The sequence below is a fragment of the Hemicordylus capensis genome, chromosome 1 (genome assembly GCF_027244095.1).
Source record: "Hemicordylus capensis ecotype Gifberg chromosome 1, rHemCap1.1.pri, whole genome shotgun sequence".
NCBI classification, from domain to species: Eukaryota; Metazoa; Chordata; class Lepidosauria; order Squamata; family Cordylidae; genus Hemicordylus; species Hemicordylus capensis.
In genome coordinates, this window is record NC_069657.1 from 113,034,985 (window position 1) to 113,062,606 (window position 27,622).

The 27,622-nt window shown below is 45.5% G+C and overlaps 1 protein-coding gene across 2 annotated transcripts in view; it reads left to right on the plus strand.

Annotated features, from left to right (window-relative positions):
* SPON1 (spondin 1) overlaps positions 1 to 27,622 on the plus strand; it is a 541,453-nt gene that overhangs the window by 111,973 nt on the left and 401,858 nt on the right. For both annotated transcript variants that reach the window (XM_053265111.1, XM_053265102.1), the window contains exon 3: positions 24,711 to 24,844. In XM_053265111.1, the coding sequence (XP_053121086.1) occupies positions 24,711 to 24,844 (134 nt within the window). The remainder of the gene's footprint in view (positions 1 to 24,710; positions 24,845 to 27,622) is intronic.

Here is a 27,622-nt window from a genome sequence, read left to right on the forward strand (position 1 = left end):
AGAAGGCAAAGCTGAAATCTGTGAGGATTCTTAGTTTGAAGAAAAGATTACTAAGGGGGAACATGATACAGGTTTGTAAAATTGTGTGTGAAGAGGGGAATATTTTTCTCCTTCTCTCATAATACTTGACTTTAGGTACCCAGTGAATTTGGGTAGTTTCCCCCCAGAATGTCTCTTTAACTTACACAATTCACTAAACTGCAACAAGATGCGATTGGGAGAAAGGGCTCTTATGATTGGGAGAAAGGGCTCAAAAGGGGCAAGGGGAGGAAGCCTTGACATGCTCACCTTCCCAGCGGATGATTTCACTGACATTGCTGGCTAGTGGATTGCTTGCCCAGACGACTGCCAGCTGCTCCCAGCAGTGTGGAGGTTTGGGGGCCGGGAGGCCCCCTGAGCTCCCATAATGCACTGCACAAGTGTATGATGCATTATGGGGAGCCTCCCGATGCAGGCCAAGAGGCTACTCGTGTGTACTGACATACAATCAGTTAGCCAGGCGTAAGAGTGTGTTCGCACCCTTAACCCTGTCTAACAGTTGGGGCTCCCTACAAGGTTTACCGCCACACCATCCCTGGGAGCCATGCAGCACCCAGCAGTTCCCACATGCAGAAAAGACCAGGCTTGGCTGCCTAAGCCCAGTCTTTGCTGCACGTGTGAACAGCTTCAGCGATAGCTAAATTGAGCCTCCTTATACACAGGCAGAATGTACTGAATACTGGATTCTGTGTACAAACAACAGAAATTGCCATCACTGGGCTGGTTCAACCCACATGATTAGAAAGGGGACGTGACAAAAGGGCACCTGTCGGGATATCTTCCACATACATCCTGATGCCTTCCTGGCACATCTTTCATTGCATGGAGATGGGCTCTTCACTTGCAGAGCAGACAATCAGATAAACATCCCATGAGATAAAGGGAGGTGCCGACATGGTGTTGAGATGCTTGCAGAAGTTGTCCCAATGGGCACACTCTCACTGTCTCCCCTTTCTAATTGTGTAGCTCGGACAAGTGTCTTCTGAACTGGCCCATTTTCATTTCCTGCTTGTAAGTATCCAGAAGCATTGGTCTATCCCTTCCTGGAAATTACAGATGCATGAGCATCCCACCTTGGAAAGGGATTAACTTTTTGCACGGATTCCAGTCAAGTCGACCACTCAGAAGGCTTGAAGATGCTTGTAACATGCCTCTGCACCTCCCCGTTCCTTTGCCCAGAAACCCAAGTACTTACCTTTGGGGCGAGGAAGGTGGCAGAGGAAGATCCAGTGTCCTGGCAGAGCAATTACACTAAGGAGATGGAATTGGGCTTGAAAGTCAACATCAGTTTTTAGAAACGAAACAAAGATTGGATCTCAAGGTGCCATTCTGATGCAGAAGGTGTCCTCCATTCATGCATGAGCTGTTTTATACCTCTCCCTAGAGCCTTGCCTGAGAAAAGTGAAACTAAATCCACTTCATGCTGAAGCTCATGCAAGGGCCTCTGCAAGAGGAAGTATAAACTCTGCTACAGAGTTTACCTATTGTACTCCTACATGAACTCCTATGCAAAGCCTTGCACAAATGTTTAAAGAACAGCACTAGCTGTTTTCTCTCTGTTCAGAATTCTTTGGAGCCAACCCCAAGCTTTTAGCTCTCTTCCCTTTATTTTGATGCAAAGGTGAGCTTGAGATACTGGTTTGGTTCAGACCTAATGAGATGGGAAACTGGTTTCCTGTTACTGTGTTTTCCCACCCTAATGTGGTTGGGAACTGTGGTTTCCTTCTACATGAACCAGCCTCTCTAAGCTGCAGACTCACCTGGTCCCCACCACCACCACCACCACCACCACCTAGTAGCGGCCAGTGAGGGCACTGGTGGAGGGGTAGCGAGAGGCACCTTTAAGAGTACAAGAATTGGTGCTTACCTCCACTCTCGCCAGACCAGAAAGCTGCTTGGAGAAGCAGCGTGCTGCTGAGCAACCCCTGCAGCAGGGGATCGCCTCTGCCACTCACCTGTCCACGGGTGGGGGATTGGCTCCGTGGAAGCCAGGTGCGTGGTGGAGGCGATTCACCGCCACAGGGGTTGCTCGGCAGCGTTCAGCGTTCTCCGAGCAGTGTTCAGGTGCAGCGAGAGCAAAGCTAAGCATCAATTCTTTTACTCTTAAAGATGCCTTTCACTGCCCCTCCACAGATACCCTCACTGGCCGCTACTGCCACCATCACCTCCCCTTTGTCTTCATTCTGAAGTAGGCCACAGTTCTGTATCACATGCAAGTTCTGGCATTTCAAAACATGGTTAGGAAACAAACCAGGATCTGAAATCACAGCTTGATCTGAGACTCTTTGAGGGCTGTCTCCTTAGTGTAAATTGTCTCCTTGGTGTAAATTGTGTGAATATAATTGCTTCCCCGCTGCCGATTCTGCGAAGACAATACTGAGCTAGATAGACCAATGGTCTGACTCAGTGAGGCTATTCACACAGTCTGCAAAAATCGGGCTAAGAAGGCCTAGCCTGATTTTTGCATACCGTGTGAACCACCGGGCTCAGCTGCGACCCCCGTGGTTCCTGAGCGGGTAACCCACTCAAGTAACCCTCCCCTTAAACCGGGTTTGCGGAGCGAGCACTCCGCAAACCCGTTGTTTTTTTGCTCGTGAGTTGCTGCGGCGCGGCTCCATGCCATGGCTACTCACAAGTAGACCCCCGGCCAGGAGGCTCAAAAGCAGCCTCCCAGCTCGGGGATCTCTCCAGCTTCCGGCTGCGCGGCCCCCGAACTCCCCAGCTCCCGCTGGCTCCATCATATGGGTGGCCGATCCGGCCACCCTGGCAGGGCTTCCCGATCGGGCTTAGCCCGCTCTCCCCGCTAACCCGGACAAAGCGGGTCTCACTGATCATAAGACCCGCCTCAGTATATGGCAGCTTTCTATGTTCCTAAACTGTTTATGACTCATGACCCTCTCTTATTTACAATTTTGGGGAGTGTAGTTGCTTATCAACTGATATCCGAGTTTCTGTACATGAATAGATAGTTAAGCGGATGTTGCATTCGTAAGACAACTAGCACTTGCATATCAGCTGCTGAGTGACAGATGAGAAATGAGCCTGAGAGGGGAGTGGAGGCAAAAAACACATACTGATGGACATCTCGGTAAATGAATTTGTATGCCATGGTGTTTAGTTGTTACTGATCACTGTATGCTTTCCACAGACTCACTTGCAGCACCAGTAGAGAAAAACCAAGGCAAGTTAATCTTTGAGAGAGAAGTGGTAGTGAGCATGAATGTCCTCTTTGCTAAGCTGGGTTTACCTGGGTTTGTATTTCGATATGTAACTACATGTAAGTGCTGTCTGCTTTAAGATATGAGGACTTATTCTTATTTTTCTTATTATTGTTAAACTTCTCATAGCTAACAGCTGCCTGGTTGCGAATGTGCTGAGCAGCCTTGCATTATGAATAAAATATATGGAAAATATATGGATTTGTGGTTTTAAATTTTTAATGTTGGTTTTAAATTATTTTAATATTAATGATTTTAACGGTTAAATTATTTTAATTGTTCAATTGATTTAGTTTTAATTTTAATTGTTTGTTTTTATTTTGATGTAAACTGCCTTGAGCCATTTTTGGAAGGGCAGTAGATAGAGAGATAGAGAGATAGAGAGATAAAATAACCGGGTTGGAACTGTAATAGACACTCCGGCAGCCGTCCACTGCTTCCTGCCCATCCCCAGTGGGATGACATGTGGCTGGTAGGAGCATGCCATTGCTGGTGGGGGGGCACTGCCACCACAACCACCAGCTGCTAGGGGGCACACCAGTACCAGTGTGGGGGTGCTGCCTGTGAGAACATGGGTCACCTATGCCCTCCCTATGCCACTGAATATGTAACTGTTGATGATAGTATAGAGGAGACTCTCATTATTCATGGGTTCTCCATGTGTGGTTTTGTGTGTCTGCAGTGGGGTCATAGAGACGTGGTTTCTTTAATCATGGGGATTAAAAATAGAGCTATGTTTACCTATCTGCAGTGGCTGGAAATAACCATTTTGTATCACAGAGCCATTTTGCAGCTCTTTCCTCAACTCCCCCCTAGACAAAAATCTAAAGGTTTGGGGGTTTGGGAAGCATCACTGGAAAGCAAAGTACTGTGCTTATTTCTGCTCCCCCTGCCTTTTCTGGTGATTTTTAGCACACTTCAGTGTGCTTGTTTGTGAACCTAACCTCACCAGTCCCAAAGGATTAAGGTCTCTTTAGGCATGGTTTTGTTATCCATGGCAACAGGTGGGAATGGAACCCCTGCAAATAAAGAGGGGGCCCTGTATGTACTTTTCAGCTTCACAGAGTTCCTTTTCAGGCCTAAGAGACAGCTCAAAAGATCAACAAACTAACAGTTGATTTTTAGCATAGGCACACAAGTGCAATGATTTTAACTTGGGGATTTTCATGTTTTGTGATTTAAACATTTGCAGAGGGGAAAGGCCACAAGTTCGAATGAGTGGCACATTCCCCAAAACAGAGAATACCCCATTGCAGCCACATGCACCAGCTTTCTGCTTCTAGTGAAATTCATTCCTGGCAGTTTAATCCCCCCCACCCCACACACTTTTTGCCCTTTGTGCCATTTGCGTTGCATAGAGAAAGGAAAGGAATAATAACTTCCTGACTTTCAGTGCTCAATGGCTCCCCAGAATAAAAGGTTTTTGCATTTTCTCCAGTTGTTTTAACAAGCCATGTTGGGCGATGAGGCTTTGAAGAAGAGATGATGCTTTTCTTAATGAACAATGAGGTCACTCAGGCAGTGAAGCTCTTCTCATGAGCTGGGTCTGCAGGGAGAGTGGGCTCACCAGAGATGAGCAGCCATTCGTAGCTGGGCGGCCAGATCAGCCGCCCACACGGCTGCCAGCTCTGTCATGGAGCTGGCGGGGGCTGTGGGGATCGGGGGCCAGATGGCCCCTGGAAGTTCCAGGATGCCCCGCGTGAGTGTGCGGGGCATCCTGGAGAGACCCCTGAGCCCGGGAGACTGCTTTTAGCCTCTCGGTCGGAGGTCTATTTGTGTGTCGCACACCGCGGTGACACATGAACAGAAAAATGAGGGGGGATTAAGGGGAGGGGGAATTAGGTGGGCTAGCTGCCTTGGGAGCACCAAGTGGGTGGTTCCTACAATCCCTGGAAAGTGGGCTAAGCTCCTTAAGCCCACTTCCCAGTGATCGTGGGAATAGCCTCAGTCAAAAAATGTGATCTACCCCGGTTTCTGAGCGGTGCGCACTCCCAATTTTTGGCTGTGTGGAAGCAAGGTAGGAAGAAAATCTGGGTAGCATTTCTTCTTACCTTTCTACCACACAATCACTTCTACCCAGGTTTCCCTCTAACTATGCTTTCACACACCCGGAAATTGGGAGCACACAAAAATCCCAAACCCAGGTAGAACCCAGCTTTTGAGTGTGTGTGTGACCTCATGGTTTTGAAGAGAGCTGGTCTTGTGATAGCAAGCATGAATTGTCCCTTTTGCTAAGCAGGGTCTGCCCTGGCTTGCATTTGAATGGGAGACTACATGTGTGAGTACTGTAAGATATTCCCCTCAGGGGATGGGGCTGCTCTGGGAAGAGCACCTGCATGCTTTCATGTAGAAATTTCCAAATATCCTCCCTGGCATCTCCAAGGTAGGGCTAGGAGAAACTCCTGCCTATAATCTTGGAGAAGTCTTTGCCAGTCTGTGTAGACAATACTGAGCTAGATGGACCAATAGTCTGACTCAGTATAAAGCAGTTTCCTCTGTGTGTGTGTGTGTGTGTGTGTGTGTGTGTGTGTGTGTGTGTGTGTGAAAATACGGTGCAGTGGTTAGCGTGTTAGGGGCTATTCTCACGAGCAGCAAAAATCAGGCTAGGAGAGCCTAGCCCGAATTTTGCTGCTCGTGTAAACCACTGGGCTCTCAGGCAAGCCCGGTGGCTTATAAGTGGCTAGCCCGCTTTTGTAGCCCTCCCCTAAGTCCAAGCGAGTGAGCGCTCCGCAAACCCGGGCTTCCCGATCGTGAGTAGCCATGGTGCGGCTCTGCGGTGCAGCTACTCACGAGTAGACCCCTGGAGGGGAGGCAAAAAGCTGCATCCCAGCCCCGGGGGGTCTCCCCAGCATGCCCTGAGCACTCGCGCAGGGCATACTGGAGCTTCCGGGGGCTGCGTGGCCCCTGAGCTCCCCAGCCCCCACCGGCTCCGTCACAGAGCCGGCAATCGTGTGGGCAGCTGATCCAGCCACCCAGGGCTCCCGCTCTGCTGCAGAAACCAAGTCTCACTGATCGTGAGACCCGCCTCTTTGACTAGGAAGCTCTACACATGAGCCGTGTTTAGAGCCTGGGAGGCTTCTGCAGGGAGAGTCTCCCCACAGATGAGCAGCTGCTCATTGCTGGGTGACCGGATCAGCTGTCCACACAACTACCAGCTCCATCATGGAGCCGGTAGGGGCTGAAGGGATTAGGGGCTGCCCGGCAAGTGCATGGAGCATCCTGGGGAGACCCCCGATACCGGGAGGCTCATTTTATCCGGCGGGGTGTGTGTGTGTCTCTTCATGAGTTGCTGCAGCGCAGAGCCACGCCATGGCAACTCAAGATCGGGAAAACGGGGTTAGCAGGGTGCTCACTCTGCTAACCTCGTTTAAGGGGAGGACTTCTTTGGCTGTCTAGCCACCAGAGAACCACCGGGCTTGTCCGTGAGCCCGGTGGTTCTCACAATGGGAAAAAAACAGGCTGGGCTCCTTTAGCCTGATTTTCTCCCATCGTGAGAATATTCTCTAGGACTGGGAAGACCTGAGTTCAAATCCCCATTTGGCCATGAAACTCACTGTTTGATTCTAGGCCAGCTACTCATCTCTCAGATTCAGCTACAAGACAGGGTTGTTGTGGGAATAAACAGAACCATGTATACCACTCTGGGCTTCTTGGAAGAAGAGCAGGATATAAATATAAAAATAAATAAACAAGCCAGGCTTCTGCATGATGGGTTCTTGATTGCTCGTGCAGATGGGTCCTCCTGCACATGTGGTCCTCCTCTCTAGCCTAATTTAATGGGAGGAAAGTTTGTCTTGTGGCAGAAAGCATGAATTATCCTCTTTGCTAAGCAGGGTCCACCCTGGTTTGCATTTGAATGGGAGACTACACGTGTGAGCACTGTAAGATATTCCCCTTAGGGGATGGGGCCATTCTAAGAAGAGCACCTGCATGCCTGCATGCAGAATGTTCCAAGTTCCCTCCACAGCATCTCCAGATAGGGCTGAGAAAGACTCCTTCCTGCAACCTTGGAGAAGTCACTGCCAGTCAGTGTAAACAATACTGAGCTAGATGGATCAATGGTCTGATTCGCTGTAAGGCAGCTTCCTATGTTCCTAGCCCATTCAGAATTTATTAATGGCCTGTATAAGACAGTTGAGGGAAAGCTGAGATTCTAGACTGGTTATTGTGAGACATGATTCTGCCTTTCCCCCTTTTTGCCCAAGAGGATTTGTGAATGACAGAGAGGTGCTTCACACGAGCAGTGTGAAACACCGAAAGCAGGTCTGTGGGGAGAGCCGGTTTGCCTGACCTTCTCCTCAGACAAGCACTCACCATTCCCTGGCTGGGTGGATCGCCCGTCCAGCAAGTGGCAGCTTGGCTCCAACTCTCCTGTGGTTCCCCCGGCAGCTCCGGGGGTCAGACACAGGGAAGCGCTGCCGCACGACGCCCCGCCCCCTGGAGCCCCAATAATGTACAGTGCAAGTGTGTGGTGCATTACTGGGACCCCCTTCTCCCTCGAATGTGTCCGCTGCGGCTACAAGCAGCTGTGGAAGACACATGCTCACTTACCCAGTTTGGGGGCATGCTCCTGCCCCAAACCATGGCTAAGCAGCAGGATACTTTAGAGGGATTGCCTCTGTGCTGCTGGCAGGAGCCGCACGGCTCTTGGCAGTTCTCACGTGCAGCAAAAACCAGGCTGGACTTCCCTAGCTCGGTTTTTGCTGCATGTGAGAATAGTTTCAGAGTCTGTTTATAGTTGCCTTCTAAGATTCTAAAGAAATCTTCAACTTATACTGACTTTTAAAACTCCTCCGATATTAATCAAGACACGTTTTCTATTGCAACCTGTTTAGAAATAATCTACTGTATTGTATTCCATCATGGTCTTATTACCTAGCAAGAATGCTGAAAAAACTATTTCATGTCAATCCATTACTGTCTTTTGGGCAAACATCCCTCTCAGCATAGTAATTCTTTTTATACTAAAACATATTTTCAAGCAAGGTAATGCTAAAAGCTTTTCAAAATATTGTGTACATAACATAAAGTTTTAGGAAGTGCTATGGTAGTTATGTTTAACAAATTTAATACCAAAGAACCTTATAGTGTACAGCACGGGTATTCAGGTTTTGATTATCCTGTCATGAGGGCTGCTTGCTTGTTTTCACCTCAGTCTTCAGGAAGCATATGAGGGGAAATGAGACCAACCACCATCCTAGGCTTGCCACCTGAAGAGCTCCAAAATAAGGAACACATTATGAGATCTGAATAAAATGAGATATTACATGCATGTTAGACCATGCCAGTACTTTATTTGTGTGTGTGTGTGTGTGTGTGTGTGTGTGAGAGAGAGAGAGAGAGAGAGAGAGAGAGAGAGTGAGAGTGAGAGAGAGAGAGAGAGAGAGAGAGAGAGAACAAACTGTTCTCCTTAGTAACTTGAAAAGGAACACTACTTTTTAATCTTAAATAAAGTATAGTTCCTTGAAATACAAAACAGGTGGCAAGCCTGTTGTTGCAAGCCTGTGTGCCCCCTAACTTGTGAGGCTGTGGCTGCTGCCCTGTGGGTGAGTCTTTGTGGGATTGGGGTCTTTGTGGGATTGGGGCCAGGGGGAGTGAGTCAGCAGTTCCTGAGGACCATCTGCCCAGACTAGCCAGCTTTCTGGTGCCCTGTGGGGGTGGGCCCGCCACCAAATGGCCAACACCAAAGGGGGTCACCCCTTTGCGGGAGCCACTTTGAGGGACAAGGGCTAGGTATTTTTATTTTGGCTTGTGTTGCTTTTGGTCCCTGGGTGTCTCAGATGTATCTTGGTTTGTCTGAGGATGGGGAGACAGGGTGTGTGTCCACTGATCATGGGGTGGCTATTGCGGTGGTGGGTGGGGAATAGAAACAGTAACATTGGCAGGTCAGTGAGTCATTACAGGGGAAGGGAAATTAGAAATCTATTTGCTATTTCCCTCCTGGCTGTCCTGCCAGCTCTTTGACCTTGGGGAGACCCTCACCTTGCTCCTCTGTAATGCCAGGTCTGTTCAGAATAAGTCAGACACAATTCTTGACTTGATTCTAGATGAAGGGGCAGACCTGGTATGCACTACAGAGACTTGGTTGGGGGAGGCTGATGGCCCAGTCTGGCCCCAGTTCCTTCCTCCAGGGTACTCTGTTGAAAAGCAGGTGCGGGGACATGGGCAAAGAGGTGGAGTGACTGTGGTCTGTAAGAATAACATCTCTCTGACCAGGATCTCTGTTGAAGTGTCTGACCATATTGAATGTGTGTACCTAGGTTTGGGGACCAGGGATAGACTGGGACTTCTGTGGGTGTACCAATTGCCCCGCTGCCTTATGGAGTCCCTAACTGAACTGATGGACTTGGTCTCGGGCTTGGTGTTGGAGTCCCCCAGGCTTGTGGTGCTGGGGGACTTCAATGTACACTTAGGGACCAATATGTCTGGAGTGGCTCAGGAGTTCATAGGGGCCATGACCATAATGGGCCTATCCCAAGGGGTCTCGGGACTAACACACATTGCTGGTCACACACTTGATTTGGGTTTTCACTCTGAGGGTTAATCCTTGGAGGGATTTAGTGTTGGCTCTGCAGGTGATCCTGTTGATGCCCTGATGGAGAACTGGAACATCAAACTCACCAGGGTAGTAGGTATGATCACTCCTAAGTGTCTTCTCTGACCTGTTTCAAAATTGGCCCCTTGGTATACGGAAGAACTATGGGGCTGAAGTGGCAAGGTAGACAACTGGAGTACAAGTGGAGGAAGATTTGACTTGAATCCAACAGATTAAGACTTGACTTGAATCCAATATGCGTGGCAAAGAAGCAATTCTTTCCAGCCTGTATTGCATCTGCAAGTTCACATCCAGCGGAGTTGTTCAGGGTTGTGAGGGGACCAGTATCAGCCCCTCCTCCCTTGAACCAGAATTTGGAGTCATCAGTTACCTGCTGCGATGTGTTTAAAGAGTTTTTCGCAGATAAAATCTCTCAGATTTGGGCTGACTTAGATGGAGACTCCACAATTAATTTGATGTCTGAACTGGAGGTGTCCAGCAACTCCTCTTATGCGATTAGACTAGATCAATTTCAGTTTGTGACTCATTAGGATGTGGACAAGCTGCTTGGAGCTGTGCAGCCTGCCACCTGTTCTCTTGACCCTTGCCTGACATGGTTTATATTATCTGGCAGGGAAGTTGTTGTAGGCCTAGTAGAGATTATACATGTTTCTCTGTGGGAGGGCAGGATGCCTCCTTGCCTTAAGGAGGCAATTATTAGACCTCTTTTGAGGAAGCCTGTGTTGGATCCCTCAGAGATAAGTAGCTATAGGCCTGTCTCCAACTTTCCATGTTTGAGCAAGGTAATTGAGAGGGTGGTGGCCTCCCAACTCCAGGCATTCTTGGATGAAACTGATTATCCAGACCCATTTCAGACTGGCTTTCGGGCAGGTTATGGGGTGGAGACTGCCTTGGTCGGCCTGATGGATGATCTTCAATTGGCAATTGACAGAGGAAGTGTGACTCTGTTGGTCCTTTTGGACCTCTCAGCGACTTTCAATATTATCGACCATAGTATCCTTCTGGAGCATCTGAGGGGGTTGGGGGGTGGGAGGCATTGCTTTGCAGTGGTTCCACTCCTATCTCTCAGGCAGATTCCAGATGGTGTCCTTCGGGGACTGCTGTTCTTCAAAATCTGAACTTGGGTATGGTATCTCTCAGGGTTCCATATTGTCTTCAATTTTTGTTTAATATCTACATGAAACCTCTGGGAGAAATCATCAGGAGATTTGGTGCAGGATGTTATCAGTATGCGGATGACACAGAAATATTTTTCTCCATGTCAGCATCATCAGGAGAAGGCATAACCTCCCTAAATGCCTGCCTGGAGGCAGTAATGGGCTGGATGAGGGATAACAAACTGAGGCTGAATCCAGATAAGACAGAGGCTCTTATTATGCGGGGTTGGAACTCAGGAGATGATTTTGATCTGCCTGTTCTGGATGTGGTCACACTTCCCAGGAAGGAACAGGTACGCAGTCTGGGGTTGCTTCTGGACACAAACCTCTTCCTGTTGTCCCAGGTTGAAGCAGTGGCTAGAAGTGCCTTCTATCTGCTTAGGTTGATATGTCAGCTGCGTCCATTTCTTGAGATAAATGACCTCAGAACAGTAGTGCATCTGCTGGTCACCTACAGACTTGATTACTGAAATGTGCTCTACGTGAAGCTGCCTTTGTACGTAGTCTGAAAACTGCGGTTGGTCCATAATGCGACAGCCAGGTTGGTCTCTGGGTCATCTCGGAGAGACCATATCACTCCTATCTTAAAAGATCGACACTGGCAGCCGATATGTTTCTGAGCAAAATGCAATGTCTTGGTTATATATAGTATATAGTATATTTATATACTATAAAGCCCCAAACAGCTTAGGCCCTGGGTATTTAAGAGAACATCTTCTTTGCTATGAACGCCACCGCCCATTGAGATCATAAGAAGAGGTTCGTCTGCAGTTGCAACCAGCTCGTCTGGTGGTTACTCAGGGGCAGGCCTTCTCCATTGCTGCCCTGAGGTTTGGAACGCACTCCCTGCTGAAATAAGAGCCTCCCCATCTCTTACAACATTTTAAAAGGCAGTCAAGACACATTTGTTCAACTAGGCTTTTAACTAGATACTGTTTTAATTGTTTGACGGTTTTTAATAGTTTTAACGTTGTTTTAAATTTCAAATTGTTGTAATGTTTTAACCTTTTTACTTGCTTGTATTGTTTGATGTGAACCATCCAGAGACTTGCATTTTGGATGATATATAAATATGAAACAAACAAACAAAAACAAGCCTACGATGCCCACTATCTTCATCCCCTCATGTTATCCATTCCCCCTGACATTTGCACTCCCCCCGACATTTGCTAGTAGGAAGGGGTTGTATGCATGCTAAGTAGGGATGTGCAAACCAGCTGAAGTTTGAACTAGTCCGACATCAAACTTGGCTGGCTCGAGGGCTCGCCCTCTGCTTGCCCTCAAGCAAAACCAGACCCAGTTTGGCTTGAACTTGATCCAATCCCCCCACTCTGTTAGTCCGGGGGTTCCAACAATTTTTTTTTAAACAACTCACCGCCTCTGGGGTTGCTGCCATGGCCACACAGACCCAGCTTGGTCATGATCCGGCCTTACAGATGGCCAGTGCACATGTGCACATGTGCGGTGGCCTCCAAAATGGAGGCTGCCAGCACAAAGAGGCCCAGAATGGACAACATAGGGACTAAAATGGCCCGAACCAGGCCTATTGGAGACCGGGGGAAGACCAGCAGGGGGAGGGGAAATCATCGGCGGACCCACACACACACAGCCATGCCCCAAGGAGGTGAGTTGTGTTTAAAAAATTGTTAGAACCCCTGGACTGGCAAAATCAAACATGCCTGGTTCCAGTCAAATCCATTTTGGACCCGAACAGAACAAGGCATACCAGTTTCATGCACACCCCTAATGCTAAGGGTTCCCAAATGTGTGGAGAACCCTGTGTGTATTCAGTATCTTCACAGTACTGCCTAGTGCATGGACATCAGGGGGCAAGGCCAGTGCCAGTGGGTGCAGTCCTGTTTTCCCCTTACAAGAAATCTAGACTCTCTATAAGAGCCCCTGTCTCTAGAAAGAAATATTGAGTCTCTATAAAAGCCTCAAATAACACACTGTCATTTGGAGTGCATGCACAGTTCAATTTACATACATATCCATTTGGGTGGAGGTGCACACACTGGACTCTGGCTGGTCATGCTTAATGGAAGCTGGGGAATGCTCTCTGTTACTGACTTTGTGGGCTGATTTTGGTTGGTTGGTTTTTGCCTACCTAGAGTGTTTCTTCTGCCTGGTACAACTTCCGAGCTTTGTCAGATTCATTTTAATTTGACTTTTTGCTAGCTGTTTCTTTCCCCTCGTAATTTGACAAAAGCACCAGGATAGATGGATGTGGGAAAAGCCTCCCATGTGCTGAAAATGGAAAGGAGCCTATTGTGGTGCATGTGGGAGTGTGTAATGTGATGAGCATGGGAAGGTGCCTAAGAGGTTTGTCTCAGCTGATATGGTGATGACAGGACACTTCCAAAGCTGAAATAACTTAAGAGTGGGGTTCCTATCCAGGGTTGTATAGGGATAGTACAATCCTTTTACAGAGTTTATGATGGTTCGTATGTGAACTTCCATCACATCAGGAGTAGCTCAGGCTTTTAGTAGTGCCAAGGGACATTGAGTTGTCTGTCTCTGCCAGTCTTACCAACCAGCTCTTTGAAGGGGCTACAACTCCCCCCCCCGCCCCAAGAAACACACACACCATGTTCTTTCAACAGAGCTGTAGCCTCCGTAATTAACCATTACTGGACTTTGCCTCTTTCTTTTCCTCCCATCTGGAATATAAGTTTGATGCACAAGAAGGCTATGATAGCTAGGAAAGTCCAATAAAGAGAAAGTCAAAACATTGGTGTTTTGTGTTTTAAAAAAAACAAAAACCTAGACAAATTTGTTGCTTCAATTTTGATTGGATGTACCTTTTTGAGGCTGGTTGTGGATTTTTTACTTGGATACTAGATTTTTAAAAAAGAAAGAAAGAAAATTCCCCAATTCTTAAAAAAAGAAAACTTCTATGAATCTGTCATGAAACAGCTATGCTGGATGGAAGATTGAAATGAACAATAATCTTCTTACAGTTTCTGAGATGTGATTTATTATCATTATTGATCAAGTGCCAGCCATGATCCTGGCACTACATAAACAAGCCAATAAAAATTGGTCCAAAGGGGCTACTCACAATGGAGACTAATCAAGAATATATAACTATAGACAATGGAGTGGGAACACATAAAACGATAAAGTGTTAACAGTTCAAGTACAAATGGGCCATATCTATGAGTTTCTTAGGGGGTCGAAATAATGAGCCAAGTAACCTTGGGAATGGAGTGAGCTGCAAAAAGCTAGCTGGGAAAAGTTAGATAAAAAGATCATAAATATATACACGGAATCCTACATGGCAATAATGCTGAGCATAAAAATTCGAAACAGATTTTTCGTTTACTACAATAGGCTTGCCTAGAATGTTGAGTTTGCAGATTGCAGCTGGAGACCTTTTATCTACAAAATTTATGCTGATTCCCTTACACAGCTCTTACCTAAATGTGCAAACCTACTTGTAGTTTGTACACAGCAGTTTAAAACCCTGACTGGCATCCGCACTTACAGTGCAGGGGCACCTTCACAGCATTTTGTAACCCATTGTCCTGCTGCATGCTTGCGGGGGTGGGGGAGATTTTTGGCAATCTCTCCTTCCCCCAGCAGTGCTCTTCAACACCCCTAAAGGGTGTCTCTGAGGGCTGCAGGAGATATTTTACACCCTGGGGGAGGTTAAAGAGTGCTTCAGAGGGAAGGAGAGATTGGCAAAAATCCCTCCTTACCCAGACAGAGCAGGACTATGGATGACAATATGCTGTGGAGACACTTTGCATTCAGCACCTCCATACCATTAGTGAGGATGTTGGCCATTGGGATTCCACTGCGAGGGTGAGGAAACTGACCTGAGCAATAAGCCAGTCACTGGTCACCTTCAGACATCACGGGGAACCTGAAGCATCATCACCTCAGGTTCCTCCCTCTTAATGTCCAAATGATCAGAACCATGGTTCCCAGAACCAACTGCAGTTCTGATTCTTCCCCCAAACCTAGGAATGAACCCTCAGTTGGAATGAAGTTTCACTCACCAAAGTGAGGGCCTGCTGCCTTCAATGTGTCATCTGGTTTGTGCAGCTTCCACAAACTGGAGTTAAGTGAAGGAAGTCTCCCAGACTGCACAAGACGATCATTTGGGAGCATGCCGGTGGAATGGAGGCAAACTGTGCATCCATTGGACCCACAGTTTGTCGCTATGTCCAAAGATAGCCACTATATAGATCACCATGTAGCCTGAGAAGGAGAAATTAAGGTCAGATCTTGTACTGATATAATGCCTGCTCTGAATATTGTTAGGTAACAGGGCACATTAATTTGCTCTTCAGAATAACAAACTAGACAGCCAATGGACATCTGGAACAATAATTCAGTGGGGCTATTCCCACGATTGGGAAAAATCGGGCTAGGAAAGCCTAGCCCGATTTTTCCCGATCGTAAGAACCACCAGGCTTGGCTGTGAGCCTGGTGGTTCTCCAGCGGGTAACCCACTTTGGTAGCCTGCCCCTAAGCCCGGGTTTGCGGAGCGAGTGCTCCGCAAACCCCGGCTATCGGATTGTGAGTAGCCAGGGTGCGGCCCCACACCATGGCTACTCACAAGGAGACCCCTGGAGGGGAGGCGAAAAGCCGCCTCCCAGCTCTAGGGGTCTCACCAGTATGTCCTGCACACTCGCACAGGGCATGCTGGAGCTTGCGGGGGCTGATTGGCTCCCACTCCCCCAAGCCCCCGCCGGCTCCGTCACGGAGCTGGCAATTGTGTGGGCAGCCAATCCGGCTGCCCAGGGCTCCCTGCCTGATCATCTGCGAGGAGAGCAGGCCTAGCCCGTTCTCCCCATAGATTTGGAAAAAGCGGGTCTGACGGATTGTGAGACCCGCCTCATTAGGTCCCACTTCTGGACAACAACCAATAGATTTCACCCAATAGATTTCACTGTACTGTAGAGTTCAACATGATTGCCTTGGCTATTGGAACAATATCCCAAATAATAAGAAAACCTCAGAATTCATCTGAATTATGCTTTTGGTTATTTTGTGTTTGAAAGTCCATTTTTATAGAATGTTTTGTTTTATTTCTCAAATAAAAAGAAGTGCTTCATTATGTTACACCTTATTTTTTTTGTACATACTGAATTGCTCTAACTGAAAGGGCCATTGTAAGCATAGACTGCATTCACAAGTAATGCAGAACCATGGGTTCTGTGCCCCCTTCCCCTGCTCTCCCATCCAAATTTGATGTTCAGGAGAGCTCTCTCTCTACAGTCTTGCTGTCTGCAGAGAGGAGGGGGAACTGGCTGCCTGGGCTTCCTTGATGACTGAAGGACAGTCCTGGCAGCCAATAGCAGCCAGAGTGAAGGAGGAGCTTCCTCCTTCAACTCTGGTTGCAAAATTTATTCATTCAAAATAGCATGACTGCGGTGCCGTGTTCAGATGTAATGCTGGCACCACAGAGCCAGAGTTGAAGGCAGCAAAACTTACTACAAACTGAAGGTACAGATCAGACTCTGGGGAAGGAAACCATGGGTCAATTTTTCAGCAAAATTGCAGTTGCCCACATCTGGATGTACAAAAAATGAAACCAGAGGCACCTTCACCTCTGGTTTAATATTACGTGCTAATGCGGCCATTATATGGCTCTGCTGCTGAGTTGACCTGCTGCCTTTGAGAATAATGTCTTGTGCAAAGCACAGAAGGAAATGTTAGGATGGAACCCTAGTCTATAAGGTTGCTGGTATCTATCTTATGTTTCTTTTTTTTAAATTGTGAGCCCTTTGGGGACAGGGAGCCATTTTATTTATGTATATCTATGTAAACTGCTTTGGGAACTTTTTGTTGAAAAGTGGTATATAAATATTATTTGCCATTGTTGTAAGCTTTCTTTCATTGTAAGCTTTCTTTAATTGTTTTCCTAAGCCAGCGTGGTGGAGTGCCGGACTAGGACTGGGGAGACCCGAGTTCAAATCCCCATTCAGCCATGATACTTACTGGGTGACTCTGGGCCAGTCACTTCTCTCTCCGCCTAATCTACTGCACAGGGTTGTTGTGAGGAGAAACTTAAGTATGTAGTTCACTGCTCTGGGCTCATTGGAGGAAGAGCGGGATATAAAATGTAATTTTTTTTAAAAAAGCAAACATTCCTTTTCAGAATAAGCCAACAAATAGCTGCTTGTGTGAATGCAGTTCTGTCACGAGTACATCATTTTGGAAAGCAAACTGGATAACTGTTTAAATCCAGTTAAGATGCATTTACCTTTAGAGGGGAAGGTTTCAAAATTGATTGCTGTTCTACGATGGAAAATATTATTGCCTCCGATTGGGAGATAAATTAGTAGACCTAAATATTTGAGGGTTGTCCAAGGAAATTGTTGCCAGTACTCAGTGGCTGAAATTGCTTAACTTGTTCTTTTAAATTTGGTGGGACTACTTTGAGTAATTTGCCTCATCGTGTCAGCCTTTATTATTTTTGTGAGTACCTATGCTAAAAGTGAAATATTTGAAAACACGTTCAGTTTCTTTGCCCATTTCATGGATCAGGGAACGTTTAAATCATTCTGTCAATACCACGCTTATATTCAATTCTTCATCTTTTCCTTCTGAGACCATGTGGTTTGTCCCCCAACAAACTCTGACCTAAGAAGGAAGCTGAACGACAGCCCTGGGCAGATATGATCATACAGTGTATGACCTACACATAGTGTTAGATTGAGCGACAATCGTCCACCCACCCATGATGGCGCCTGCTCGGCTATCTGAATTTCTAGGCAAACAAGGCCATATTTGGAGGAGGAATTGCATAATCCCAGCCTGTAATGTTGCCCCATAACATATGTGTATGATTCTGCATTTTCCAAGGATGGCTCTTGCCTGAACCCATGAATGCTATGGAACTTGAACCACTTGAGTCTGACCTAAGTGATCATGTGACATTCCACTGCTGCAGCCATCATCGGGCCATTTTCTAAAGACTTGTTCACCTTCTGTTTAATTCTAAACTCCTAGAATTAAACCATTACACACAATGTTCACCTTATACAAATATTAAATATTATATTATATTGAATACTTATGAAATTGTCTTGGTTACTTCTAATGCAAATTACTAATTAGCCTGGCATTTTTGTTTTTTTTAGGGAGCTAACATTTATTCACTCAAAAGATTCTTTGTTTATAACATTTATTCACTCAAACGATTCTTGATTTATCAGTGTTTTCACTCACACATCCATTAAAATGTCATGGTTGCATTTCTGCTGCGCAAATGTTATTTCTTTGAGGTAACCCTTGCATTTAAATCAGAAAATAATATCCCCCTTTCTTTTAACTCATCCCTTACGTTTCACAATTTGAGGATGACAGCATTTCTTCAGTAATTGTGTTGAATATTTCATAACTTTATAGACAGAAAGCACAAAGCAATCACCAACATCCTGTAGGAACAAACATGCAAGAAGAATGTACACGCTGTGTGAATGTGAGAAAATAAATCTGAATGAGAGTTGTTGCCTTAAATATCTGTGATTGATATTTGTTCCTTGGGTAACATAATACTGTGACTGGCTTTATAAATCACTGGGGAGCTCAAGTGACATATAGTGGAAGATAAGACCTATTTAGCCAAGCAGGCACTGTATTACCTCACTATCACAGAGCCATAACTCTTGACACAACCCTTAGGCAAAACTAATCCAAGTCCTCTAACTTGCTTTGTTTTCTCTATTTCACCCACGCTCCCTGAGTTTTAATACACAAGCTAATGGCTCTTGGGAAATGAAGACAAACTAAACTGTAATTGGTAGTGAAATCAATTGACAAATAAAGTCAATTTGCTAAAGAAGAAAATAAGAAGTGCCAGTGGAAATGAATATTAGATACAATAATGACACTAATTGCTGTGGGGTACAAAGAATCAGTCATACCCTTCAGCTGGCAGCAACGTGGGTGCAACCTGTGTAGCCATCTATGTCATAAGGGCCCCGTTCGCAGGGTGCTTCAGCCAGAGATGGGTTTCCAGCCTGGCTGGGAACATTTTCCCCTGCCTTGAAAGGTAGAGAGACATATTCCCAGCTAGGCTAGGAACCCAGCACTGGCTGAAGCATCTCACAAATAGGGCCATGTTTGTTTCCACGTATGGCCACACCCCCTGCATCTGATGTCAGCTGAGGGGGCAGATGAGGCAGCTCCACAGAGAGTGGCAGCTGGGTTCTTTGCACCCATGTGCACAATGATGGAGTTAAAGATTTAAATCATAAACATTTGCACCTCTGTGCACTCCGTTATGCATAAAGCATGCCTCTGTGAAAAATCAGAAGTGATATCAAGTTAGTATAACCAACAGCTCTGGATCATTTCCAACATTATGCAGGGTAACGAGAATTTGCCACCAGGTGCACACACACTTGACAGGAAGATGCCATCAATCCTGGCTTCTGATAAATATACCTAGTTTGTATGATACCAATGTTTGTAAACATATATTTACTATGTACATTTACTACGTACATCAAAATGTAATGTGTAGAGAGACCTTTATTCTTTCAAATTGCCAATCCAAAGGAAAACTAATGCTAAGTGGTTCATCTTAAACATTAGTTTTTATACCAAAACCATGTGTTTGTAGTTATGTTTAATCTTAGATGTTTTCATGATATTGGGCTAGAATTACGAATGTATTACAAAATCAAGCATCATTCAGTTTATTTATTCATTTAGGCAATTTGTAAGCTACCCTTCAGCATATGCCTCCCAGGGTGGTGAACAAAGGCAAATAAAATAAACTAAATCATAAATGGTTGTGGCCCTGGGTATTTAAGAGAATTTCTTCTTTGCCATGAACCCCACTGCCCATTGAGATAATCAGGAGAGGTCTGTCTGCAGTTGCCACCAGCTTGTCTCCCAGGGTGTGCTCCCTGCTGAATAAGAGCCTCCCTATTTCTGACAACTTTTAAAAAGTTTTTCAAGATGCATTTGTTCACCCAGGCTTTTCGTTAAATACTATTTTAATAGTTTTAACATTGTTTTAAAATTTTAAATTGTGGTGTTTTAACTTTTTCTGTTATCATTTATTTTGTTTTATTTTAAACTGCCCAGAGATGCAAGTTCTGGGCGGTATAAAAATATGTTAAATAAATATATGGAATAATAAATAAAGATAACAAAATCACTAAAAAAAAAGTGTATGTGCAATGTAAGCCACATTTATTGTGAGTTTATGCAATCTTAACTTTTCAAAAGATTACTATGTTTAATATGGGGATAAGACACTTGCTTCCAAACTTTGAAACTTGGAAATGCCAGTAGAGTATGCCTTTCATTATACAATAAACTACTAATGAAATGCAGATACTGAAGCAAAGTGTTGAAAATACTAATGCAAAGTAATAAAAGCCCTACAGGAAGCTTTCCCTTATAGGGCTGAGAAAACATTTCTGAAACCTAAATGGAATGATGATAACCATACTGCAAGTTCTTACCATGATACCCTTGCATAATTGAAACCAGTCTTTCTTAATGCAATAAAAGGACATGAATTAAACAATGTTATTATTATTTATTTATTTATTTATTTACACAGTCAGACAGGTGTTATTGACTGGTTTGTTTTATCCAGACATCGAGTCCTTCCCAAGGACCTGGGATGGCTGAATTTTATTATCAATGTTGTTGCTGTTATTATAGATATCGTCGCAGAATATAGGCTGTTCCCAGTAAAGCTGCTTTTTGTAATTGGATGATGCTGATTGCTGTGGCCCCTATGGTGTTGAGGTGCTCTTCAAGGTCTTTTGGAACTGCACCCAGGGCGCCAATTATCACTGGGATTATTTTGGTCTTTTTCTGCCACAGCCTTTCCATTTCAATTTGTAGATCTTTGTATTTGGTGATTTTTTTCTATTTCTTTTTCTTCTATTCTGCTATCCCCTGGTATTGCTATCTTGATTATTTTCACTTGTTTTTCTTTCTTCTCGACTACAGTTATATCTGGTGTATTGTGTGGCAGATGTTTGTCTGTTTGTAGTCGGAAGTCCCATAATATTTTTACATCTTTATTTTCTACCACTTTTTCAATTGTATGGTCCCACCAATGTTTGGCTACAGGTAGCTTGTATTTTTTGCAGATGTTCCAGTGTATCATCCCTGCTACTTTGTCATGCCTTTGTTTGTAGTCAGTCTGTGTGATCTTTTTACAACAGCTGATTAGGTGGTCCACTGTTTCATCTGCTTCTTTACAAAGGCGGCACTTGCTGTTTGTTGTGGATTTTTCTACTTTTGCTCTTCTTGCATTTGTTCTTAGTGCCTGTTCTTGTGCAGCCAGTATTAAACCCTCTGTTTCTTTCTTCAAGTTGCCATTCTTAAGCCATTGCCAGGACTTGGTGATGTCTGATTTTCCACTTATATTGTGCAAATATTGATCATGCAGTGGCTTTGTTTTTCCATTTTTCTGCTCGGTTCTTGACTTGTTTTTTCTTGTAGGCCTGCTTTGTTTCATTGGTGTTGAATAGTTTCTCGTTATTGACCATTTTAAGTGCATCTTCTTCACTGTCCTTTATATATTCTTCAAGGCCTCTTTTTTCCTCCTCTACTGTTTGAATTATTATTTATTATTTATTACTTGTTTACACAGTCAGACAGGTGTTATTGACTGGTTTGTTTTATCCAGACATCGAGTCCTTCCCAAGGACCTGGGATGCCAGAATTTTATTGTCAATGGTTATAGATATCATCGCAGAATATAGGCTGTTCCCAGTAAAGTTGCTTTTTGTAATTGGCTGATGGTGATTTCTGTGGCCCTTATGGTGTTGAGGTGCTCTTCAAGGTCTTTTGGAACTGCACCCAGGGCGCCAATTACCACTGGGATTATTTTGGTCTTCTTTTGCCACAGCCTTTCAATTTCAATTTGTAGATCTTTGTATTTGGTGATTTTTTCTATTTCTTTTTCTTCTATTCTGCTATCCCCTGGCATTGCTATGTTGATTATTTTGACTTGTTTTTCTTTCTGATCTGTACCTTCAGTTTGTAGTAAGTTTTGCTGCCTTCAACTCTGGCTCTGTGGTGCCAGCATTACATCTGAACACGGCACCGCAGTCATGCTATTTTGAATGAATAAATTTTGCAACCAGAGTTGAAGGAGGAAGCTCCTCCTTCACTCTGGCTGCTATTGGCTGCCAGGACTGTTCTTCAGTCATCAAGGAAGCCCAGGCAGCCAGTTCCCCCTCCTCTCTGCAGACAGCAAGACTGTAGAGAGAGAGCTCTCCTGAACACCAAATTTGGATGGGAGAGCAGGGGAAGGGGGCCCAGAACCCATGGTTCTGCATTACTTGTGATTGCATTCTATGCTTACAAGAGCCCTTTCAGTTAGAGCAATTCAGTATGTACAAAAAAATAAGGTGTAACATAATGAAGCACTTCTTTTTATTTGAGAAATAAAACAAAACATTCTATAAAAATGGACTTTCAAACACAAAATAACCAAAAGCATAATTCAGATGAATTCTGAGGTTTTCTTATTATTTGGGATATTGTTCCAATAGCCAAGGTAATCATGCTGAACTCTGCAGTACAGTGAAAGTCCTGAAGCGAGTTGTTCATGCAAGGAAACCCTCAAATGTCATAGAGGTGGAACAGTTTTGTATGGAATAATGGGGCAAGATTCCTCCAAGCCAATATGAGAGACTGATCACCAGTTACAGGAAACTTTTAGTTGCAGTTATTGCCGCTCAGGGAGGTACCACCAGTTACTGAATGAAGGGTTCACATACTTTTTGACACAAAGATGTCTGTTGAATCATTTTGTGCGGTGAATGAAGGGTTCACCCTTGTGAATAGTCAATGAGGCTATTCACATGATTGCAGAAAATCGGGCTAGCCTCCGCTAGCCTGATTTTCTGCAATTGTGAGAACCACTGGGATTGGTTGTGAGCCAGGTGGTTCTTGAGCAGGTAACCTGCTCAAGTAGCCCGCCTCTAAAACTGGGTTTGCGGAGGGAGCGCTCCGCAAACCCATTTTAAAAAAATCGTGAGTAGCTGTGGTGCAGCTTTGTGGCACGGCTACTCACGAGGAGACCCCAGGGGGAGGTAAAAAGCCGCCTCCCGGGTCCGGGGGTCTCACCAGCATGCCCTGCACACTCGCACAGAGCTTGCTGGAGCTTCCAGGAGCCAATTGGCCCCCACTCCTCCCAGCCCCCACCAGCTCTGTCATGGAGCCGGCAACCTTGTGGGTGGCCGATCCGGCCGCCCAGGGCTCCTGCCCTGCTTGTATGCAGGGAGAGCGAGCTTAGCCCGCTCTCCCCACTCAGCTCCCCAAACCAGGTCTCGCTGATCATGAGACCTGGCTTAGGCTATATTATTTTTGCCTGAGTTACTTATTGAATGGGATTGCCTTTCTCTTTTATCAGGGTTTATCTTTGGATCTAATCATTTTTTGAATAAGAATTGTGCTAACATACAGACCTTCCTTGGGGGTCCACAAACTTTTTTCTCAGCACTGAATATCCTGTGTTCAGTTTGAGCATAAGCTGACACCATTCTTTGGCTCAAGGAGGGGAGCTAGCACTTTCTTCACTTCCCATCGCTTGTTTACCAGTGATCAACCATATGAACTAAGGAGGATTTATACACCTTGACCCAGACATTGGTGTCTGGAAGACAGTGGTGCCACAGACTGATGAAAATATGATTTATAACTTACTGGTGGTATTATAGGACCTTGAATTTAGTAGGACTTTATGGTACAGTTTGATGAAATATCACTTGACAGAATATGTGCTTGCCACAACTCCCTGTTGCTTCCACGGAAATAGCAGAAATGATATACACTTTTTGTTTTCTTTCTGTAATTATCAAGGTGAACTTAACCTTAAAAAATTGACACATTAAAAATCAAGGTTTGTTTTTTGTTTACCTACAGTGTATGGACGACATTTTCCATTTTCCTTTTTCTTTGTTTAATTCCCCTTTTCCCACCATAATGTGTCTGGCTGACATGATGAGGAAAATGATGAGACATGATGAGAAAAAGGGAAAGTTATGCAATGCCTAATTGTCCTTTTAATTTCAATGAGACTATTTTGAGTAATTTTCTTCATCATGTCAGCCACTGATTTTTGCAAATCGTGTGTGCGCATACATGTATACCTAAACCAATGCTTAAACAAAAATGAGAATCTATTGATGTTTGATTTTAAGATATATTGATATTGTTATTATTTTAGTTATCAAATTTTATTCAGTTCAAAAATCTGGCAGCAGAACTGAAGTTTTGACATCACATGGTCTTAGAAGGGAAGGGCTTATGTAAGGTATATGAAGGAGGCCAGTTCATTTTGCTTCGCCCACAGCTGAGCTGGTGAGTTTCTCAAGACTGCTTTGAGTCAGGCACTGCACAGTGTTTTGGAGCCCACAAATGTGGAGCTTTCAAAAGCTAGGTTCTATAGACTAGTCTCAGGCATGACATTTTATTTGTGTCTAGGATACAACCTAGCAGGGTTCTAAAGGCCAACATGATGGAGCTTTTGCTCTTGCAAATAGAGCTTGATAGATTGTCAACATCTGCTAAGTCCTCAGAACATCAAAGGAATGTTCTTGACATTTCATAGAGTGGGAGTAACCTATTCTAGAGGCTGCTATAACTTATCCTTAAGTATTAGAACATAGTGCATATAATATAATATGTATACTTTGGTATTAGCATGTGCCCTGCCAAGTATGTTTCGGAAGTTTATAACTAAAATATGATCATGACAATGGTTATAATTAAATACTGTTTCTTATCTTTCTTTAGATTATAGATGAAGAAGAGACACAGTTCATGAGTAATTGTCCTGTGGCTGTAACTGAGAGTACACCAAGGAGGAGGACACGCATTCAGGTGTTCTGGACAGCACCGTCTTTGGGCACAGGCTGTGTAATTTTAAAGTAAGTAACAACCATTCAGATATGTAGTTGAAGCCTTGCTAAACATCGTGGCTGACATCCTAAAGCTGCATGTGTTCAGCCGCAGGTTATACACTTGCAGCAGCTATGCTTCCACTTCTGAAGTCCAGGAGCTTGCAGGCAGTGAAGGGATTTCCACCAGCCTCCTCTCAGGGACATTTTTGTACATTTTTACAGAGTGGGGAAGGGGAGACTGGAGCATTTTCAGACAGCAGACTTTACTGTGAGTTTACTGCAAGGCTTTACTGCGAGCTCAAAGTTGCACCCCAAAACCAACACAAAAAGTGGATTTCTTTTACCCTGGATATAAACTGGGCTGCACTCTTAACACCCGATGAAAAACCCAAATGGTGTGTGAAGTGCTCCCCGATAACTCACAGGGACTTCAGGGTAAATCTGGACAATATGTGAACGTACACCCACTATTCTGGAGGAGATGCAAACTAAAAGGCTTGTGTGAAAAGGCTCCTGGTGGAAATCATACCCCTTGAGCGCCCGTGTTTCAGAAGTAGAAGCACAGCTGCTGCGGGTGTGCATCCTTTGGCTGAGCAGTAGCTAAGATGTCATTCAGTGAGTTTTGTGATATGACAATGCTTTTTGTTGTCTTGTAAGTATGAGTCAATGTTGCTGCTGTACATTGGGATAGTTAGAAATAAATTTCGGGGCCCTGGTAAGCCAATATGGAAACAGGAAGTCCCTGAGGTCAATTGGATCCAAACCACTTAGGCTTTGATAGCCAAAAATAGCACTTTAAACTGAGCCATGAAACCAACTGGCAGCTAGTACAGTTGATGCAGAATAAGAAGCTCTTCTCACAGAGCTTCTGTTGGGTCTGTGGGGCTAGCAGGCTTAGCCCGCTCTCCCCGCAGACGATCAAAGTGCAGCTATGGATGGCTGGATCAGCCGCTCACATGACTGCTGGTTCCGTCACAGAGGCGGTGGGGGCTGCTGGCATTGGGGGCCGCTTGGCCCCCAGAAGTCCCAGGATGCAGGGGGGCTTCCTAGAACTAGAGGATGCAGGAGGGGCTACTTAAATGGTTGGCAGTGGCATTGGGGGCAGGAGTGGCAAAAGATCCCCTCCACCCCTGCCGGCCTCCTCCAGAGTCCGCGTCTTCTCCTGCCCAGATCCAGCCTCTGCAAAATTCGGGTCTCCCACCTCAATGAAAGTCACTAAAATGGCCTCTGTGCATGCCACAGAAGGCCTGAACTGAGCCGCAGCCAGCCCAGGCTACTCTGGAGTAGGCCATTAGGGGTGGGAGCTGCTGCTGCTGCTGCCACTGCCCGCACTGCCATCCCTGCTGCCACTGCCAACCATTCAAGTAAGTAGCCCTGACTCCCCTCCCTCACCCTCTAGTTCTAGGAAGCCCTCCTGCCCTTTACTCATAAAGGGGAATTCTAATTGGATTCTCCTTTATGGTAGCTCCCCAAACCAGTACAAACTGGTCTGGTTTGAACTGGGGCCAGTCCAGTTTGAAGTCAAACTGACAACCCCTTTTGGGTGTTCTGTTCATACCTGTGACGCCCTTGGTCTCAGATAGTGAGGAGGAAGGGGAGGCTGACAGCCTTCCAGCCGATGCAGGGGTGCCTGAGGGGCAGAGCCCAGCTGTCAGTTCCCAAGTGATGGCTGAGGAGGGTCTGGCTGGTGTTTCAGAGCAGGCACAGCAGTCTGGGGCAGTGGAGACAGCAACAGATGGACTGGAGGATGTGCTGTGCAGGCAACCCCCACTGACTCCACAGCAACGGCATGTCACAAGATGAAGAGCACAGCTGGAAACTATCAGGAGGAGTAAACACCTCTTGCAGAGGGCTGATAAGCCTTGAATCCCTGCCAGCTGAGAGTTATCAGCTTGGACTATAAAGCACGTCGACAGCTTTCTGTTAGCTGCTGGAAGACAACATTTGTCAACCCTCATGTTGACAGCTTTCAGCCCGAGCCTGATATAGAGAACTATTCCGAGCTGTGTTTCTTTTTTGCAGCCCAGTTTGTATTGTGGACTATCTTCCTGGACTTCCCTTCTGGGTGGCCAGATTGCTGACAATACCCAGATCACTCGAACTACCCCAGTTTGAGTCAAACCAGAGTGCCAACTGAACCAGTTCTCACACCCCTACACTCAACACACACACACACACCATATGACTCTGCCACACAATTCGGAAACACCTTTTTTGTGGTTGATGGTTGGCATGGAGGTAATTGCTTCATCACTTGGCTCTTTCTACATGCAACAGGGGACATGGCATACATGAACCTGAGACTTACTACCACACCTTATTTCAGAGAGAAGGCTGGTTCATAGGAAGATAAATAGGGTATGAGAAGCCTAGCCTCTTTCAAGAGCTCTTGTTTTCTGCTTGTCTGTGAGTAAAAAACAAGGTCAGAGGTGCCAACAGTGATAAGGCTTGTTCACACAACCAGAGGACGGGTGGGAGGGGTGGAGCTGGAGGGAAGGCAGAACTTTATGGCCTCGGAATGTTATGGTAAGCATGACTGTCAGCCACCCAGGAGCAGTTTAAAAGCAGCCGCATCACAGACAAGCAGAAGAGGAAGTAGGACAGGCTCTGTTTCCCTCCTCCCTCACTTTTAGCCTGGGTAGCAGATCTGGGCTACCCAGTCCTGCAGCTACTGGGTCAGGAGGACTCTTGATGCCCCAGATGATCAGAGATTTCTGGGTTAATTCTCTCCTACCCAGGAATCTCTGGTTGTGAGAACAATAGCAGCTGGGTAGGAAGGCTTGTCCTCCTACCTCATTAACGACC